Genomic DNA, 17,401 nt, shown 5'->3' with positions numbered 1-17,401 from the left:
TTATGCGATAAAATGTAATATATTTATATGTAAACTTCTGTGTTATAGTGTAACGATTTACTAAATTTGATGATGAAAGACTCACTATTAGTTGTGAAATTATTCAGAGTTTGGCGCAATGACAATGTATTCCGTGAGAGGGCGAATCGTTCTGAAATAAGAGGCATTGATATGAAAAGTGATGAGGAGAATAAATGCTTACACTGAGAGAAAAGTTGCAAGAGTTGAATCTGTAATATTTATATAATACATTGATGGAAATTAAACTTCAGAATTTACGTGAAGTTAATCAAACTGTTATAGCCTAGAGGTAGGCATAACATTAGATATGCTTAAAAGTTTCAAGTTAAATAATAATACTGATACATAGTAGTGCCTAAATTAATAATAGTCGCTGATAGTAATACAAAGGATAATATTTGTACTATAATACTATTACTAATAGTAATAAGTAGTATAGTAAATACATAAGCCTTGAAAGTTGAGGACAGATTAGATTCAGAAATGATCAAGAGATTTACATAGATGGGGACTCTCATTACATAGGTTGATAAAATTATTTCTAGTGGGGAGCACAGAAGTATAGGTCTAAAATTTATTCTCCAGATGCTCATGCATATGACATTATTGATCCTGTTCGCATAGGTCAGCGAATTTAGAAATTTTATCCGAAAACTAGGGAATTATGTATCACAAGTCAGGTAAATTTCAATATGAAAGAGTTGCATAATGTATATGGCTAGGACAGTTGTCTTATATACTGTTCCAACTCACTGTACCTAATTTTTTAAATCAGTTATTACAGGGTAATAATACAACTTTCATATGGCCTTTATGTTCATCTCAAATGTATTATACTATGTGCACAAAGAATAAGAAAACTGAAACTAGTAAAAGATAATAGTATCCCTTGCCTCTTGAGCAACTTTACTAAGACTTGTTTTGTAATTTGTGTAACATATATAATGTTTAGGGACACCAAGGGACCTGTTGGTTCATCTTGGCTGTCACACCCTCTAGATTATTATAAATTAAAAATCTCAAAGTCAACCCTTATTATTCATATAGTTATCAAGTCCAAAGGCTAACTACCTTGTTAAAATAATAAAAATATATTAAATGAAGATGGTTCCTACCTTGCTAAAATTTATATTTATGTCCCCTAATCCTACTGTTCTTGTCATTGAATATGAAAAAAATGAAACATCAATACTGTCAGTTCTCTTTACAATCTTAAAACTCCTTAGTTAGATCCCCTCTAGTCCATCTTTTTTCAAGAGAAAAGTTTCAAAGAATTTGATATTTCTGCATATGACAAACCTTCCATCCCAAGCATCATTCTGGTAATTTTCCTCTGAACCCTTTCTAACAGTTTTCTTTCCTACAGTAAGGAGACCAAGACTGAACACAGTACTCCATATGTGGCCTCACCAGTATCATATCAGTGAAATTATACCTTTCTACACTTGTATTTAATACTTTTGTTGGTAAAACCTAAAATCCTATTGTACTGTTTGGATGATTTCAGAGACTGATCAACCATTATGCTAAGATCCCTTTCTTTCTTGACACTGTTATTTCCCTCTGCATTATACTTATAATTTAAATTATGATAACCCATTTGCATTATGTTGCATTTATTATGATTAAAACCCATCTATCATTTATTTGTCCAACTCACTAAATAATCTAAATCATTTTGTAAAGCAGCAACATCCTCTTCACATCCAGCAACACCCAAGGCTTTGATATTATCAGCAAATTTAAGTAAGTTATTGACCATTTTTTTTCATTTATACCATTGATGTAGGCTAAAAGAAGCAAAGGTTTCGAAACTTGACCCTGCTTGTGACATTAATCCTGTTAAACGACTTTGCAAAACATCTTTTATTAGACTTTTCAAAATTTTCCCACATCTGCTGTATGACTGCTTATAATTAATGGGACAATTTTTATTACCTCTCTTGAAAAGAGGAGGAGTATCAGTTAACTTTCAATCCTTTGTCACCTGCCCACTATTCAAGGTTTACAAGAATACTGCTTAAATCTTTATCAGAAAAAACTGAAGAAAAAGTAGACTTTAATAACCCAGTCATCTCATAAGCTTAGATCAGTTGTCCACAATTGAAACATCATTCAAGGAAATTTGTTGAATATTTATAAAAGTTAGAAATTTTGGTGGATGACTTCATTTGATTACTGCATTCAAATTTTATAATATTTTACAAAGTATGCATCTTATGCTTTATCAAAATAACACCAAACGTTTGCAACAAAGTGCCTACCATAATGCATCAAATACTTCCTTGATACTCTTGGGTTACATGGGATGTTCATGCAGTCACACTGGCTGGAGAAAACTGCACAAATAACTCTGAAGTTTGGAATAATGGTCTCGGAGCATTAGTTGGCCACAAACTTTCATCATTTTGAAAAGCTGTAAAGAGTTTGAGAAAGGATGAGGCAGTAATATCAGTCCTTCTAGTGCAGAAGAGACATGGTCATCCCTCAGGGCTAACATCCAATGTATTTCTGTAATTTTTTGATCTGGTGAGACATTGCCCTTAATTCATGGAGGAAAACCATTACAAAAGCCAACCACCATGTTTTACACTTGGGCAGTTGATGAAATTGACTAGTTTTATTCTCATTATTCAATTACATTTCAATAATCTCTTATTTTCACATAAGACTTAGATAATAGGAATCATTGGAAATAGTAATAATAATCTAAAACTAAAATTTTTGTTAGTTGATTAATTTCACAAGTTGTGAAACTTATCAGTTAAGCTGTTCGACTTTGAATTGATTTAAGATAACAATGAAACATTCATAATTGCAGTATTTCAATTACTTGAATTGTTTGAATAATCCAAACAGTAATAATCTGATTTTAATTAATATAACATTTTTCTGTCAATTGATTTAATGATAACTTCAGTTAACTATTTTAAGTGATAATTAATAAAACCAATGTCTGTAGATAAGTGATTATGTTGACTAATTATACAACTCTAATCCTGCTAATCTTTAAATTAATTTAAGCCTTATATCATCTGAGTAATTCAATCCTAGACCTAACCTAAGGAAGCACATGTAAAATATTTATCTCTTTCTATATCTAAGCCACTGAATCTTGAAAGGATTCTCTATACTATACTAAAAACAATGTCTGTAGATAAGTGATTATATTGATTGATTATACAATTCTGATCCTGCTAATCTTTAAATTAATTTAAGCCTTATATCATGCTGAGTAATTCATTCCTAGACCTAACTTAAGGAAGCTCATGTAAAATATTTATCTTTTTATTTATAAGCCACTGAATCTTGAAAGGATTCTCTATACTTTTTAAGAGCTTGCTCTTCCTCTTTGTATTTTTCAGTGTTATTTGCTACTGCTTGCACTGCAGTTGTACATAAGTTGCTCCTCAGTGCTGACAACAAACTGTCAACATGCTCAACCAGCATTCCCACATATTGGTGTATTAAAAATTCCTTGATTTTTTTATGGTCAAAATTTTCTTGTAAAATTCTCATTCCTGTCTTTGTTTTTTCCTTCTAATATTTCACAATATTTAATCAATGATGCACTTGGTGAAACTTTACTTGTAGATGACAGATGCCATGGGAACTATTTTGAAATAGTTTTATTTGGAAACAAGCAAAGGTACCTATATCCAGTGATGGGAAATAGTTAATCTATCAATTTAAATTATTTCATAGACTTTAGAAAGGTTTACTGTGTTGCATCCTTGGTATCACTCAAAGCCAAAGCTCCTAGCTATTTATACCATTCACTTCAAAAAGTAATTGTTGAGCACTTCATCTATACTAAAAGCCATTCAGCAATGACATACAATAAATCTACATTTCCATTCTTTAACTTGCATCACATTACTTCCTAACAATTTAATGTAGAATATCCTGCTTGTGAAATAGAATTTGACATCAGCATTATTTTTGCCTGTTCTCTCATCAATTCAAAAGTGAATGTTGAGCTTTGCATGTGCATGCAGCTTTTTAAGTGCACCATGAGATACAGCCACTAAAAAGGGAGCCAAACAAATGTATGGACAGATACCAGGGTTTGTAACATATTTAAAATAAACTAGGTTTAACACTTGTCATTATGAAATAGTAACTTCTAATGGTTTGCCAATATTTGAGAAATATTTTACATATGAAGCATCAAATAACAGAGCACAGTATTTTTCCATTAGAATAAGCCAAGCAATTCATTAAAATGATTTGATAAGTCTGGTGGTGAATATTGAGTATAGTTGGGCAGTTAATGGTGTTTACTAATTGATGGATTTATTAGTAAAGTGTACTAGTAATTATGATACTTGTAAGCAAAATAAAAAGAGAAGGGTGGTGCCAAGTAGTTGCCCTCTCTCTAATCAGTAGCTCAATTCAAGAAAGGGGAAAAAACGGAAGAGAATGTTGGCAATGGGTACTACCAGATAGTTACCCTTTCTCTAGTCAGAAAGAAAATACTTAGTGACAGATGATACTAGACATCCTCCTTTCCTTTAGTTAGCAGTTCAAGAAATAAAAAGGAGAAAAAAAAATGGTTGCAGATACTGCCACATCTAAATAGCTCATTATACTGTTGTGCATAACAGCAATGAAACATAATGGCAATATTTTAATTACATGGATAATTATAAAAATTAAAAAATAGCAATAATCAGAAATTCTAATATTGATTAGTTGATCATTTTCAGGGATAATTTATTTCTTGGTGATTTTGATTAATTAATATGACACTAAATGATGTAATTTCTGCTCATGGTTAATCATTTAATACAAGTGCTATATTGTAACTTTAACATCAAGGATTCAACAATCTTAGATTATTTTTACTATATTACTGATAATTTGTTTCCAGAATGATAGGCATGTTTCATAATTTGTTTGTTTGGGTTTTATAATAAAGTAACCATCAATAACAGTTCAGCATTGTTTATTTTTGTTAATAATCTTGCCAACCAATCACTGGGAAGCAACTCTCTGGTGTTTTTATAAAATTGAAATGATATTACATTATTATAATTTTTTATAAAATTTCTTTTTTCTTCTTTAAACTTGCATATCTTCTGTGTATATCTTGTAATCTGTTTTGGTTTTGTTGTACTCCAGATATTATATGTACTGTCTCACTGGTATTTATTCTGATTACATAAAAAAATTAGGCTTTTGTTGGAATGAACATGAAAACAATTTTGTCAGGAATAATTAAAATTAAACTAAAATTTAGCTACAATTAAAATTAAATAATTTTCTATTGCAATATGTCAGATTGTGTCAATTTTTTTTTTTTTATATCCACCAAAAATGCTGATAATTAATGTGCCTGAATATATTTTTGCACATGCTTACTCTAAGCAACGTGGGATTATCATTTTAGTTTTTTTACTTTTATTTCCTTTAAAGAACAACTTATTTTGGTTATCCTATGTCTGAATAGCAATTTTCTCGCATAAGATAATTTATCATATGATCTGTTATTAACCAGTTACTTGTGCTAATATAGTTTCAACTTTCCATTAGGGTACACTAGAAATAAAATAAGTAATAATTATTGAAAAAAAAAATGAAGTTCATGTATTTACATTCTCCATAGTAGGAAACTGGTGTAATTACATATTTACCATGTATATTTTTTTAGTGTATTCACTTTCACAGAAAGTTAAAATCTAAGAATGAATCCCAACCAGAAAACTTCAAATGAATCCTCTAACAGTGGAGCAGGTAGTAGTAGTTCTTCAGACATAACCAGCTTACCAAAAGGACTTCTAGGACGTGCAGGTGTTCCCTTAGGTCGTGGTGCGAGGTATATAAATTATAGATACAAAAACTTTTGTTGTGTATTTTAGTCCGAAATGTTGTTTTTAAGGATATAGATTTAGGTGCATTACAAACATTACTCACTTTTGATTCTGAATTTTGGAGTTTAGATCTCTTGGTACTGAATTTTGGGAGTATTTCATCTGGTTTCAAATATCTTTTATCTACTTTTAAGTAGATGAGCTGAATTAAATAAGAAATATAGCTTTAACAGTTGTGAGCTTGGTATTGAAACTGGAGAGTTGATGGTCACTGAGAAAGGTATTAGTCTTACCATCTAAGCAAAAGCTAGTTCTTTGTTGTCACAGGTATAAATTCTGTATGAATTCAAAATAATTCATATAATTATAAAGAATAATTATTTAATTCATCTTTCTAATGATCTATACACTCTGTTGACTGCTTCTACATATACACTTTTGAAGTTGTCAGTAATAATATGACCTGTACTTTACCTGTATAATCAGACTTTGCCTTCATTACAACTGTATCTTTGGACCTAAAACTTGTGTTAAAAATATGGTATTACAAAGAAACAAAACAAAACATCCTAGTCATAACTGTTTAGAGATGCCCTCAGCTAAAAACTTGTTGAATTTTGATAACTATCAATTTATACCACTTGTACTTTGAATTATGATTACTACTAATCATAATTTAATAGTTTAATAGTTTTAATATTAACTCATTTTCTTCACCTTTGTTCATTTTGTAATAAAATTAATGTTCATATCTCAAGTTTACTTCATTGTTTTGATATGTTTGTATTTTCACTGCTTTAATAAGCCAATAGTTTCATTATTGTTCAGATCTTGTCTTTTCTGTATTAAACTTTTCATACATCTTTTCCCAGCTTTACTGATGGTGAAATAAATGTATTCCAAAATACTTGATTCTTATACAATAAATATGTTTATTGTATTATACTGGTTGTTGTCATCACAAGAGTGATCATCAACATACTGTCTCCTGTTGTATTTTAAATGTATTTGCAGACTACCATCTATCCGAGGACCAAGAGACTTAACATTAGGGGGAATACCAAAGAGAGTTTTTACTCCAAATATTCCAACTCGACGTGATCGTTCTAAAGATGCAGAGTGAGCTATACTATTTATCAGTTTTGGTGGAATATTTTATTTTTGATATATAAAATAAGCTTTCAAGGAAAACTTAAACAGTTTTTATAACATTTCTAAAGCATTTATTGTAATAATTAAATTATTCAAGTGTCATAAAATACCATTCATTATGTAAGACAAACAAATTTTGTAATTTTTTGACAATTTTTTTTATCACTATTTGAAATGTAACTTTTGTACTTGACTGACTTACATGAATAAAATAACTATATAGAATTTTGGTATTTGATTACTCAAACTTATATTTTTTTCTTTCTGTTATAACATATTTTTATTTCCACATACTGTTGGTTCCTGCCAGCTAAGATGTTTTTCATTTCTTACTATTCTCTTGGTTTGAGGAAGTGATGCTCTTTTTCTGATTATTAATCCACCCTCCTGTATAAACTACATGCATTTATTTGAAAGTACATGCAAGCTGACTCTTGCTTTCAGCCTTGAGGCATTTTTAACTTTCAGTTTGATCCATTTAATAGTATCAGTGTTATTTCAAATATTAACATCCAAAAAGGAGCAAGGTATTTCTTATGTTTGGTCACAATCAACTCTTCCTTCTCATGTAAGTTTTAGTGGTACTTGTTCAGTTCATGGATCATTATTTGTTTGGGTGAACTATCCATCATGTCCAGAAACTGTTCTATAAAAAAATAAAAAATTAGGATTTCTTAATAGCATTTATTACTTTGGCTTTAAAAATATTGTTATAGGTAGACAACTTGGAAAAGTTATTTTAAGCAGAAAGCATGATGACGATTCTTATATAGGAATGATTGCAGTTAAGAGAGGTGGCCTGTCCATTGGTTATTGTTAGTGTGTAGATCAGGAGTCAGCAAAACTCAGCTAAAGCAATAAAAACAAAAAGCTCTTCACCAATCAGGTACAAAACTGCCTCTAAACTTTAACCTCTCCTTTTTAACCAGGTAACAAGCTGCAAAAACATCTATTTCCTTCTCTTTTTTTTTTCTTTGCCAACTATGACTTCTAAACCACAGTGTGCCTACAACTAGCCTGCACACCAAAACACTCACTACTCCTTAAGATGTAACTTTTCATACCTAGAGTAGCAAGTGATTCAAAATAGGCTAGTTACAGCCTAAAGCACTAACCATAGTTCAGTTAGCCATTATGTGCATTATACAGGAATTGATAATCTGCTGTATATTCCTTACTGCACCATGTAATATCCTGGTCATGATGTATCTTGTTTCAATAAGTAATGTCTAAATGAGGTTAATAATATACATATGCATTAGGTTTACAAGTAACCTTATGTATACTTTATTGTTCATACTTCAGAAAATGGTGGAATTGTTTCCATCAAAACATATAAAATATTTTAAAAGTTTTTTCTTATATATTTAAACTTTACAAATAAATTATTGTGCAATTTTAATAAATGTTGATTTCTCATTTTATTAATTTTATTTAAAATATTTTGCATAAGAACTGTCTGTTTTACACATTAAGTAATCTCTGCAGATTGTAATATGGCTTCACATAGAACTGAATAAGTTAATGAAATGGTTCCTTTTACCTAAAAGTTGTAGCCCCATTGAAAACCAAAATTTTAACTTGTAAAAAGTGTAGAAACTAGTAATCAAAAACAGGATGGGAGGAAAATCTGCATTACCTGTTCCTGCATTTCATCACAACGTATACAGATGAATTCATCGGGACAGTGCATTGTAAGAATGGTGTAATGCAAATTTTCCTACCATCCCAAAATACTGTCTATTTTCTGATCCCTTTTCATCCCTAATCCCAACAATTTTTGGCCACCAGTATTAAGTATAGGACTCTCACTGATTTCTTTTAAGATTTTCAACTAACTTCTGAAGTCCTTTGAAGAAATATAACACACTGGATTAATATCACGTATTTTAAGGCTAAAACATGTCATATGATATGTTTGTTATGTGTGTGTTCTTGCTGGGGAAAGAGTTGGAGTAGAGAAGACTCAAGAAAACAGTGTAAGACCTATGTACAGTAAAATAATGAGTTTTTATTATCTATTTTCCTTCTTTTCTATCTCTCTGTTTTTATTTATATATATAAAATACGAGAGAAACAATACTGTTCTTCCAGTAAAATATATTTAACTTTTTTCTAATATAGTGTTTTTATCAATAGTCAAAAAACTCAGTCTTCAAGGCCATCTCCAAGAGGTGGGAGAAGAGAACGTGGGGGTGACAGAGGACGAGGAGTTCGCGGACGGGGGAGGGGGGAACTAATACAGACTGAGGGACTTGTCTTTGGAGAAGGACCAAGTGATCAAATGACGAAGAGAGGTAACTTAGCATTGATTTTAAAGCTGTGTTTAGTAATTTTATAAATACGCTTAACATAAAGTCATTTAAAGTCAATGTTTTTCCACATTCCTCTTCATTAGTCTTTTATGGATTTGAAACCAAGGTATGTAAAAGTAGTGACTTTAATCAATTTTTAAACATAAACGTATAAGAAGCATTTAGAGATATTTTTAGCTGCTATTTATCCAGCCTACATTTTAAGTTATGGTACATAAATGATATTTTTACATTACATGATTACAAAGAATGTTAATTAAGATAAAGGTAGAGAAACTATATGTATAGTCAAGCCTGATTTTACTACTTTTTGTTATGCCTCTGGTAGATAATCACTATACATAGTTTTATTTTATTAACAAATTTTTTTAAGTTTTAGTTTTAGTTCAAAACCAGAAATATTCAGTTAAAATCATTCTGATTAATATTAACTTCCAATTAGAGCAAGCAATTTACTTAAGAGTGAAACTAAAAGTCAACCAGGTAATGAGTATAGGTAATTAAATTTTTCTATTTTATTGCTAGTAAAGATTAAAATATAGTATTTCATCATTTGGGTACAGTTACTCTTAATGATATATATTTTTGGACATAGACTCGAACTTAGCAGACTTAGGTTAGCCCGTATACTTGTATTCAATTACAAGTGTAAAACAGTTGCTATAATAAAAGTATATAAAACAATAATTAAATTTAAAAGGCTAAAATTAGATGTATTAAACATCCTAACAAATATTGTTAATTGAATTATCCATAACAAAATAATAAAGTATACCTTAATTACAAAACACACAAACACTATCATTTCACTTTAAGTAATGTTTTAGATTTAATTATCATTCAACAAACATTAGTATAAAGCAACATTATAAATGTTACTCCCTCTTTTTAATCATAAGTTTATCAAAAGGATTATCAACTAGTGTATGAGATAGTTGTATTTGTTGCTAACATCACTTTTGTGGGAACTGTTTTACAATATGCTATATTGGATAAAGATACATTCAGATTCCTTGAATCATTGGTCCAGCATGACCAGGTGGTTAGGGCACTCTACTTGAAATTTCAGGGTTATGGGTTTCAATCCCTATACCACCAAACATGCTTACTCTTTCATCCGTGTGGGCATTATATCGTGATGGTTAGTCCTAGTATTTGTTGGTAAAAAAGTAACCCAAGAGTTGGCAGTGGGTGGTGATGACTAACTGTCTTCCCTCTTTTCTTTCACTGCTAAATCAGGGACAGCTAGTGCAGATAACCCTCATGCAGCTTTTTTTCAGGATCTTATGGGTCTCGGTCATATAGCAGTGCTGACAAAGAACCCAGCTTCTTGGCCAAACCCAAGTTCACACCCACACCAAATAGAACTAAACAGGAAAAAGAAGAAGATGAGGCCACATTGAAGGAATTATTAAAAGATGATGTAAGTTTTGTAATCTCACCAGCACTTTACAATATCAAAGATCGTTCTGTTAAAGGTATTTGAAGTTTTTTAGTTGGTTCTAGTAGAAGATATTATTATAAACTATAAAATGGGATTATTTGAAGTTAATAATTATAGAACTGGAATATACTACACATATCTGTAATTAAACCTAGTATATCCTATAGAAGTCAGATTTTTGTAGGTAGTATTTATTAACCATTTATGAAATGACTATTTTCTTATGACTAAGAAACTGCATTAGGTAACTGGTTCATATACCCAGGGCTAAAGGAGGTTGGTGTTACTGATAAATTGCATTAGATTACTTGTTCATATACATGGAACTAAACTAGGTTGATGTAACTGAAAAACTGTATTAGACTACTGGTTCACATACCAAGATGTAAGGGATATTGATGTCTCTGATAAACTATATTAAGCTACTAGTTTATACATTTTGACCTAAAAAGGGGTGATGTGACTGAAAGACTGTACTAGACTACTGGTTCATACATTCAGACCATAGGGAAATTAGAGATAAACTGCATTAGGTCCAAGTGTATAAATGAATAGCCTAGTACAAATTGTTGTTACTGAAGAACTGGATTAACATACTGATTTATACACCTGGACATAAAGTTGGTTGACTTTATTGACATGCCACATTAGATAACTGATTCATACACCAACACAAAAAGAGTAGTTTGTTGTTACTAATAAACTGTATTAATTAACTGGTTCATACAACTGGACTTAATGTAGGTTGATGTTACTACACTAGGCTACTGGACATGAGGTAGTTTTCTTAGTTATTGAGTAGGTTTATTGAATATTCTGGTAACTAATAAATTTTTCTACGAAACCTATTTCTCACAAATTTAGTTTATTGATGACCCAAATGAACGAGGAGAAAAAATTCAGCCTGTCCAGCTTCCTCTGTATAACTCAGTGAAGCAAGAAATTAAGAGTGAAAATAAAAATGATGTATTCCTTGGGAAGCAGAGAATTAGAAGTAAGATGGACTATATTTATTTAAATTCAGAATTTCTAAAAAAAAAATCATTCTTAGGAATGTTACTAATTTGTAAATGTCCTCTCTCCATGGACATCTTTTTCTGTGCATGTCACAAAATGGAGCTAATAATCCATGTGATAAAGATATGCAAGTTTTAAGTTCTTAATTGTATAAGGCACAGTTTAAAAAAATTGTTAATTTTCTCTAGTGTGAGTATTGGGACATTTGCTCTCTAGGCATTTCTATTTCTCTAATTTATTTAACACCCCTCCAATAAATATGAAATTTAACATAAATTATTTATTATATCATCATCATTCAGGCAAGCATAACTTTCATAGCCTTCAAAATTATTTGGTTACAGAGCCATGAAATAGACAACCAGACCACTGTTGTCATATCCTCTCTTTTAGAAATTGCTAATGTTTCTTTCTGATGTTCAATACTATTGTATTTATAACCAATAGAAAGCCAAGATTTTCATCTGTCAAAGTATGTATTATATTACATTACATTGTTTTGTGTACAGAGAATTATTAGTTAGTTTTCCATTTCAATCTTTATTCTTGTGGGAAAAACATTAATGAGCTTAGAGTGGCTCTTTTCACATAGTTAGAAAGCTAGAAACGTAGTTATAGTTGTGAGACAGTGTCTGCTTTTGGCACATCATTATTATGTGTTCTTTAATTAAATAAAAAATATTTTGTATGGTACTACTATTAGTATAAAAAAAATTGGGTTGAGTGTCATCTACAAATGATAACAAAAAAAAGACCTATGTAAGTACTTGTTCTTATTTTTTCTGTGTATTCTTTATTATTATTAAAGTACCTAAAATGTAAGAAATAGAAAACTTTTTATGTTAGTTAAGGTTAAAATAATAATAATATAATAAAAATTGTTTATGGGTTATGTAATTCAATAGTGAAACGGTGAACTGCACATTCTTCAAATAATTTTTAACTTGTAATGGCATGAATAGTAATTATTCAGGGTTCAAAAGGCAATAAAGAAATAAAATTTAAGTGTAAATAATGTATACTGTTTTCAGTGTAAAGCTATTTAGCATAAATATAATTTCATATTACAAATTGAAGCCATTCCAGGAAACAAAAAAGGAGTAATATTCAGACTTTTTAAGGTAGAGAAAGAAATAAAATATAAAGTTTTACTGAAAAATAAAATATTGAAATTTAGTTAGGAGGTTTTAGATTACACAAATAAAATTTGATTTCTAAGACAAAGTATTTTCAGTGTTAATGTGAAAATAACTTAGCACTTTGAACTTGGATCTACAAGTACTATATATTCACAGACAAATCTTTAGTAAAAATACTTCAATAAAATATTTGTGTACAAAAACTTGTCATGTTTACTAAAATGTCTGCCATATTTTGTGAAGATACATTTACTATATTAAAAATTATAGTATAAACACTATAACAAGCACAAAATGGTTATAAGGTCAGTTCCTAGAACTGAGCCAGTAGTGAGAGAGAGTTTAAAAACAAATTGTTTTCTTATTTTCTTAACCAGTAAGCCAGTTATCAGCTGAATAGAAATTAAATACAAATGGTTTAAAATGTTTTAGCAAAAATCTATTTTTTTATTTATATACATCAAGTCACCTTTAAAAGAATATCAAATCATTTTATGTAATTCCACAATAAAATTAACTCAGAAGCATTCCATGTAATTGTATTCTTAAGAAAGCTGATTAACCTGAAGATGACCTAAGAAGGCTGAGACATTGTTCTGCACTTTATTTTAATTAAAGTTTTAATACCCATACCAGCCATTTTAAGAATACATTTTTACTTCAAGTGGGTTTCTCATCATCACAAATTTCATGTAATTGTCTTCTTTGGAGTCAGATACATGCAGTTTTTATTAAATAATATTTCTTTCTTTGTGTTCTAAAATGTGTCTCATCAAATAAGCATTGTTTAGAAATACAATTCCATAGAAACCAGAGTTTTTAGATTGCTGTTTTTTTGTTGTTTTTTTTCAGTTTTACAGATCATTTCATTTGATAACACTTGGTTGTATTTCATTTTAAAATATACTTGAGAGCTAAAATTATATTTGAAAATGTTTAACATATTTAATTAAAGTTTTTAGTATCAAAATATGAAATTAAATAGTTTCACAATTAAGCTTAATAGCACAACAATCTCAAATAAAGTTTTTACAAAAAGATATATTAGTTCTTCAGTACATTAAGAACGCCAAGAAGTTTTGAAAATGGACCAGACATATACGCAGCTCAGGAAAGTTTAAAAAATGCAGCAAATACGATATTTTGGTTATGTTAAAACAATTTTTAATATACAAATGAGGAAGTCTTGTGAAAACTGTAGCCAGTATGGGCTTGGTGGAACAACATGTATCAAAATTTTTGCATTTAGTAAATAGTTTAGTGCCATGAAAAACTGATTGCTTTTGGGAGAAGTATGCAACACTTTCCAGTACAACATATCCATACACAAAGCCACAAACCATTTTATTTCAATGAATATTAAATAGGTTTGTTTCTCATCGCCTTCTGTTAGCATAGTCACATTGAAATATTAAAATACTGTAGGTAAAAACAATAATATCAAATTGTATTGGTTTAATAATTTTGTTTTGTATATAATAGGTTACTTCTGGTTTGTACAACTTCTTTTCAGTATGAAAAACTGAGTTTATCCCAGTAACTTGTCAAATTTTTTTTTTCATTTGTTCAAATGTCACCATACTTAAAGCATAAACTTTGCAAATGCTATATTTGATGTATGCGAGATGAAAAATCTTAAATGTATAATTTCATTCTAGAAGAAAATGATTAAGACAATTTATTTTTATAATTACAGTTAAACAAGAACCAGTGGATGATGATGATAATGTGGAAATGAAAATTGACATAAAAGACTTGAAACCAAATGTACAAGGTGAAGAACAAATCACAGCCAAAGATTTGTTTACAAACATTCATGAATCAGGTAAAATCAACAGTTTTCTTTCATGTAATGAATGTGTTAATACTTGAACTTTAAATAATTTTGGATTGCTATATAATGATACTTAAACTTTTGGTAACCTCTAGCATGTAGCACCCAGTCTCTGCAGGTCAGCTTTAACCCTCAACCCACCAAGCATGATCTTGGCTGTTCTGCACATCAGGACATTTTACAGTTTCACAAATGTATTTTGTTATTTATGTATGGCAATAAAATCAGCATTAAAGTGCAATTTTTAATTTAAAGTCTTATCTTATTTCAATTTCAGAACTTTTATTTTTTCAATTTCCAACTGTTCTTCCTGGATTTGTTGATAGTCCAGATGAGGAGGTTAAGCCTAATATTAAAACAGATAATATGGAAAGTAACAAGCATACATCACCTATCAAAACAGAAAAAGGAGAAGGTGTAAGTTTTTAAAGCATTTTACTTCATTTGTAATATTTAATATTAAACCACTAGTTTTTATCATAAATGTGAGATGATAAACATTTATTCCCATCTACCCCTACTAGTTCACTCAGTGTGATAATTTTTTTCACAGATTTCTTGTACTTGTTCCTATTTGTCACTTGAATACTGTTTTTTTATTTATTTCTTTTTCTTCTTCACTACAGTTTACTTTTAAGAAATCAATTCTGATTCTGTCATCCATGACAGAAAATATGAGTAAAGAACCCCAAAATGTAATCAAAATAAAAGTGACACTGTTCTGCAAGGAAAATTACAACTAACATTTTCCAGAGGCTAATTTCAAAAATCCATATGATTCTGGTAATACCACCAAGAGAGTTTTCCATAACAGTGATTGTTGTATAGAACTGGAAGTGAAGGAAGTCGGAAAAAAGTCGTTTTTTTCAAAACAAATAATGACATTTAATTGTCAATAATAGGAAATGGTGTTATAAAAATAATTCCACAGTAAAATATTTATATGTGTGTTTTAAGTGACCAAACAAGTTTTGAAATTTAAACATTTGCTTATCTGTCGTTTCAGACTTATTTCAGTGATGAAAGAAAAAATTGAAGGTGCCTCAAATAGTTTTAAATGTCACTGGTAAAATAAAATAATTTTTTTTAAATATATTCTAGCCCACGTTAAAAATCACTAATACTTATACTGCTGTTTGCAGGATCGGTTACCTTCCAAGTTTGGCTGCAGTTTGGCTGACCTACCAGAGGGCTATGTTGGTAAACTGCAAGTCTTTAAGTCCGGCAAGACCCGATTACGATTAGGGCCTGTAGTGATGAATGTTGAAATTGGAACACCTGTGGGATTCCTGCAGAATCTGGTTTCACTAAGGTTATTCAAAGATACAGGAGATATGACTGTATTGGGTCATGTTCAACATAAGCTAGTGCTCTCTCCAGATATAGAAAATTTACTTTCTATGTGTAAAAGGTAACCGTAAGTATCAGAGTTAATAAAAACTACAAGTGTGTAATACTGAAGTAAATTTCAGTCTGTGACAGATACTGACAATTCAGATGGATTTGGCACAAGAAGTACTTATCAAAATATTACACGTGTATGTTGTGTACATAAATATGTGAATTACTATTAAATGTCAGTATTTTTATATATATGACAATTACCATAACAAACAAGTAAATCTTGTTTGTTTGTTTTGTTTTGTTTTTAAATTCTCAAATATTAGTGGCACTGACTATCACCATATGATAATGATAGCAAATCACAATAAAAGAACTATAAAACTTTTAAAAGGTCTACATTGGTGGCATTACTGACGGTTCAAATACAGTTGTGGCATTACCAATGTTAGTGGGTATTGTTTGATGATAATTGCTTCATCAACGTACCAAAAATATTATTACAATAGTTCAGACAATTGTTTAAAGGAAACAGAAAATGAACTTGTATTTAATTTTAAGCTTTCAGCTGTTAGTTTTAGAAAATCTGTTTGCCAACAAAGTTTGTCATTAAAACAGTTTGAATACACATAACATTGATTTTTTTTATGATGGTTATATACTATACACAAACATTGACACTGTCGATACTTGTGAATCTTTCAAAAGAAAGACCAGGTCAAAAGTGTGAAACTGATGAAGTTTTGACCAATATTTCATTAATTAAAATAGTGTAGTTTCTTGCATTCAGAGTAAGTCAAGCAGAGCAAAACAATTATTTTCACTTAAGTATATTGGAATTCAATCTATAGTTTACTGTGTTAATGATTCATATGGTAACAACCTTTTATGCTTTCATTCAAACTTCTTAATGTGTATGTAACAAAAAATAAATCGTTACTTTGTTTTACTTTTAAAATAGTTATTACTGAATATGTTTCCATTATAATACACACACTTCCCATATTTTAAATATGAGGCAAAGACTCGAGGCATTTTTAGTTGCAATGTTCAATTTGTACATTATTAATATTCAGAGCTTTGTAAAATGTTTAATTTTAATTAATAGATAAGATTATTAAGTCAAGACTTAGCTGTTGTTCAGTTGTATAAACAGCAGTGTTGGATGATGAATTGTGTGTATGAAGAGTAATTACAATCTTTACTTCCTAAAAGTTCTACCAGTATTGTCAAGAACTGTATATTGTATTAACACTAAATATCAAGCTGCTTAAAATTCAGTTTCAAAATGGTTTTAATGCTGAATTAAAATGTTATCAAGTTTA

At 29.8% G+C, this 17,401-nt stretch overlaps 1 protein-coding gene across 4 annotated transcripts in view; it reads left to right on the top strand.

Moving 5' to 3' along the window:
- Window positions 1–142: 142 nt before the first annotated feature.
- The window catches only part of Polr3D (RNA polymerase III subunit C53), a 17,983-nt gene continuing 724 nt past the window's right edge, over window positions 143–17,401 (top strand). The window contains exons 1-10 of one of the 4 annotated variants that reach the window (XM_076461948.1): window positions 145–310; window positions 3,616–3,670; window positions 5,675–5,839; window positions 6,849–6,953; window positions 9,126–9,283; window positions 10,582–10,724; window positions 11,610–11,739; window positions 14,598–14,726; window positions 15,013–15,152; window positions 15,878–17,401. In XM_076461948.1, the coding sequence (XP_076318063.1) occupies window positions 5,709–5,839; window positions 6,849–6,953; window positions 9,126–9,283; window positions 10,582–10,724; window positions 11,610–11,739; window positions 14,598–14,726; window positions 15,013–15,152; window positions 15,878–16,150 (1,209 nt within the window). In that variant the 5' untranslated portion in view covers window positions 145–310; window positions 3,616–3,670; window positions 5,675–5,708 and the 3' untranslated portion in view covers window positions 16,151–17,401. Of the gene's footprint in view, window positions 311–414; window positions 702–3,615; window positions 3,671–5,674; window positions 5,840–6,848; window positions 6,954–9,125; window positions 9,284–10,581; window positions 10,725–11,609; window positions 11,740–14,597; window positions 14,727–15,012; window positions 15,153–15,877 lie in introns of those variants that run through there. The other 3 variants (XM_076461947.1, XM_076461946.1, XM_076461949.1) reach the window with 3 other exon arrangements.

Source organism: Tachypleus tridentatus, chromosome 10 (genome assembly GCF_004210375.1).
Source record: "Tachypleus tridentatus isolate NWPU-2018 chromosome 10, ASM421037v1, whole genome shotgun sequence".
Lineage (NCBI taxonomy): Eukaryota > Metazoa > Arthropoda > Merostomata > Xiphosura > Limulidae > Tachypleus > Tachypleus tridentatus.
Note: the sequence above shows the minus strand (reverse complement) of the source record. Positions and strands in the feature narration are given on the sequence as shown.